Below are 3,661 nucleotides of genomic sequence, written 5' to 3' on the forward strand. Positions count from 1 at the left end.
GGGGGGCAGGAGGGTGCAATCGGAGTAGCGGGGGCGGGGCGACCAGAAGGAGCCACCTCGCCTGGGGCATGGACTGGCCCTGGGTTGGGTATCCCCGCCGTATGTTCCCATCAGGCTGATAGTACCGACGCTCCGGCCGGATATCTGCTACTGGATGGTCCAAGCCGGTCTGCGCTGCGGGCGCGGCGAGGCGCGCGGCGGGGCGCGGAGCGGCGGGCGGGGCAGAGCAAGGCGAATCCCGGAGTCACTCGCGTCATGTAGCGTCAAGATGAGGTAGTAGGGAGAGCCGGCGCACTGGACCAAACCCAGCTCGGCTCGGCCCGGCTCGGTCCGGCTCGGTTGTTCAAGCCGGCTCAGCAGCCGCGCCGCGAGAAGAGAACGAGGGAGGCAGTCAGAGGCACTCATGCTCTCGTCAGGCTGGCTGGCTCATCGCAAAACAACCAGGCGCAGAGCTGCGCAGAGCCTGACTTGAGCACTGCTTGAGCACTTGGCTTGAGACGCCCGCGTCACCGTCTCAGCAGATCGCAGCGCACCGCGCACCACCTGCCCAAGGTAAGGGACGTGTGCAAGTCACCGGCCTCGTCCTTGGCCTTCAGAGTTCAGACTTGGCCCTCAGAGTGCAGCGCCTATGGCCAGCGCGACTACCCTTCCGCAGTCCGGTGTCGCTGACCATGATGTGCACTGAGATTTTTCTGTTTCTTTCCAAAATTTTTAAAAACAGTGTCACCGGTCGTGATTAACGCTAAGTACAGAAGTAATTGGAATCAAGTAAAACATAAATCTACCGTTCTAAAAACTCGTGTGTTCGCCCGCGCGCGCGCGTGTGTGTATGAATGAATGTGTGTGTGTGATGGTGTGTGTGTTGTGCTGTGTTGTGTCTGGTCACACAACACTGACTGAATAGTAAGGCAAAATATTTAGAATCTCTTCGCATGGCCGCCAAGGAGCGGCGGACGGGCGGTGCAGAGTTGTTCCCATCAACATCAACCTCTGTGCCCGCGGCCGCAATAACCGCCCTGCCGCGCGTCAAAACTGGACCAAATCAATATTGCAGGCACGCCTTTGATACGAGTCGAGCGTAGTGCCGGCTCATTAGCATCGGGAACCTGAAACCTGCCGCTGGCGGAGCGAGGGAGCGGAAGAAGCGGCGGAGGCGCTCTCATCAGTTGAATCGATTCGGGGGCGGGGAGTAACAAAAATGCTAATGCCTCTCTCAAACTATCGGCACCGGCGGCCTTGCGGACCCGTCTCGGGGGAATCTGGTTCCCGCCCACCTAGCACAGCCCCCTGCTCCAACCGCGCCCCGCCCGCGGCCGGGGGAGGGAAGTCCAACTCCAGCCCGGCACCAGCAGGGAGGTAGCGGGCCGGGGTGGTGGTGGTGCTCACTCTGCACTTGGCCAGGAACAAAACAAAAGCCTAATGGCCGATCATCCTGGTCAGGTCGTTGGCTCGTCCTCTTCCGGGTCGGACGTCCAGCTGCTTGTGATCTCGCCGACCGGGCGACCGGACGGGTGGGTCTGGGGTCTGCCCGGGCGGGGGGCCCCGACCCCTGGCCGACCCCACTGGTCACACACCGAACGGCGTAGCTCAGTGTCCGCGCATGACCCCACCCCTCCACCCCCAACCTCTCACCCTCAAGTTTGAAACACTTTCAGGACAGGCGGAAGAGCCCCGCGGTGCGATGGCCGAGAAGAGGACAAGCTTGTTGCTGTTGTTGGCGGTGCTGCTGACTCACCGCGTTGCGACAGGTCAGCTCCCCGGGACCTTGTTTTTGTATCCATACCATTATTTGTGCGACGTGCCAAATGTTTTTCACACAACAAGTTTGTTTCTCTGCCCGCGCAGAAATCAGTGGGCCCGAGTGCTGCAACGCGTGGAACAATGACGGCTGGAGGAGGTTCTCGGAACTGCCGTCGAAGGAGGTGCCGCAGCGGAAACCAACGGGTGAGTAGCCGCAGACTGATACGGGAGGAAACATCATTCGCAAAGTGCACCGACTCTTCAATGAGCCGATGTCACCTGGCAATAAAAAGTGATTTAATAAGTTTGCTGTTTGGAGAATCCAAAACCGGTTTTTGGTAGTCACTTGTCTTTTCTACTGACTATAGAGTGCCGCAACACGGTGGTGCCGCTCTCGCTCGGCGGCCGCTACTCGCGGGTGCGTCGCGCGGCCGACACCCGCCTCACGTGGACGCCCGGCGGCTCCAACAACCACCTGGGCGTGTCCTTTTGCCGCGACGCGCAGCACAACGACTGCTACATGCTGGACGCGCTCGGGGTGGGCGCCGGCCGGCTGGGCTTCTGGTGGCGGAAGCACGGCTTCGAAGAGACGGGCCTGCTCAGCTGGGTGCCCGGCCGTCCGTCCGAGAACGTCCCGGAGACCATGGTGCAGACCGAGGGCCGCATGGAGGAGGGCGCGTGGCCCGACAACGGCGGCCAGGACATCCAGGTCAACCTGGAGCGCACGGGCGGCCCGTCGCTGCGCGTGTGGCTGACGGGCGCCGAGGGCAGTGCCGTGGACATGCCCCTGCCCGACGACGTGCCGTATTTCGCCGTCACACCGCACGTCCCCGTCGGCGCCATCAACACGGCCACCGCGGCCATCGTAAAGACGCAGAAGGCAAAATGTAAGACGACCCACTTTGTGGTTTCATTTCTCCGGGGTAGTAAGCGCCGCCGCGCCCTCTGTTTCTAGGCATACTGTGCCGTATGCAGGCGGGAGGGCCGGGTCGCCTAACATGTGCCAGGCGCCATCGTTGAAGACGATGGTCGAACCGGCTCGCACGCCTGCGTGCAGCACGTCCTGTATTTGGGCCCTCTCTACTCTCTACCCCGCGAGCAACGCATTGGTCATTTCTTGTGCAGTGTACCCGGACAAGTCCATCAACCCGCTGCTGATGCGCGGGGAGAACCTCCTGCAGAAGCCGGGCAACAGGATCATCGTGACGTGGAAGCCGGACGACTCCGGGGCGCGCCTGGGCTTCGCCATGTGCCACGACGAGCAGCAGAACTCGTGCTTCGTGCTGCTGCTGTTCGGCTTCAACGGCCGCCTGGGCTACGCCTTCAAGAGGCACTCGTTCCAGGAGCTGGGCGCGGCGGGCTGGGTAGCCGGCCGGGTGGACCGCGTGCCCTCCTCCGTGGTGCACAGCGACACCTCGGTATGACATTGCTCACAGGGGCGTCCCGCGCGTCCCCATGGGAGTGCAATTGAGACATGACGCCTACTAGCTCGCCCTGTCCGCGGACTTTTCCTAAAACAAGCTCGCCCTCCTCTCCAGGTGAACAGCTGGCCGCAGGACGGGCGCCAGCCCCTGCAGGTGTCCGTGTCGCGCTCGGCCGGCCGGGTGCAGATCCACGTCGAGGGCGCCGAGCCACTCGTCCTGGGCCTGCCGGACGCGTACGGCTACCTGAGCGCGGCGCCCCTGGACGACCGGGGCAAGGTGGACGTCGGCGGCGTGGGCGGGCCGGCGCCGCCCAAAGCCCCAGCCCCAGCCCCAGCCGCGCCGCCGCCCGCCAGGCCCACCAGCAGGCCGCGGCCGCAGACGCAGCGCCCCGCCACGCCGCGGCCGGCGCCGCCGCCAGCGCCCAAGCCCCGGCCCACACCCGCACCCCCTCCACAGCCCCACCGGCCCGACCGTAAGTAGTGACGCACCGCCGGCCG

At 64.0% G+C, this 3,661-nt stretch overlaps 1 protein-coding gene across 1 annotated transcript in view; it reads left to right on the plus strand.

Annotated features, from left to right (window-relative positions):
- Nucleotides 1–271: 271 nt before the first annotated feature.
- The window catches only part of LOC113212773 (uncharacterized), an 8,123-nt gene continuing 4,733 nt past the window's right edge, over nt 272–3,661 (plus strand). Inside the window, exons 1-6 of the mRNA XM_052266044.1 lie at nt 272–552; nt 1,656–1,748; nt 1,846–1,944; nt 2,109–2,627; nt 2,866–3,158; nt 3,279–3,636. Of these exons, the coding sequence (XP_052122004.1) occupies nt 1,682–1,748; nt 1,846–1,944; nt 2,109–2,627; nt 2,866–3,158; nt 3,279–3,636 (1,336 nt within the window). The 5' untranslated portion in view covers nt 272–552; nt 1,656–1,681. The remainder of the gene's footprint in view (nt 553–1,655; nt 1,749–1,845; nt 1,945–2,108; nt 2,628–2,865; nt 3,159–3,278; nt 3,637–3,661) is intronic.

Source organism: Frankliniella occidentalis, unplaced genomic scaffold (assembly GCF_000697945.3).
Source record: "Frankliniella occidentalis isolate FOCC.00 unplaced genomic scaffold, Focc_3.1 Scaffold35, whole genome shotgun sequence".
Lineage (NCBI taxonomy): Eukaryota > Metazoa > Arthropoda > Insecta > Thysanoptera > Thripidae > Frankliniella > Frankliniella occidentalis.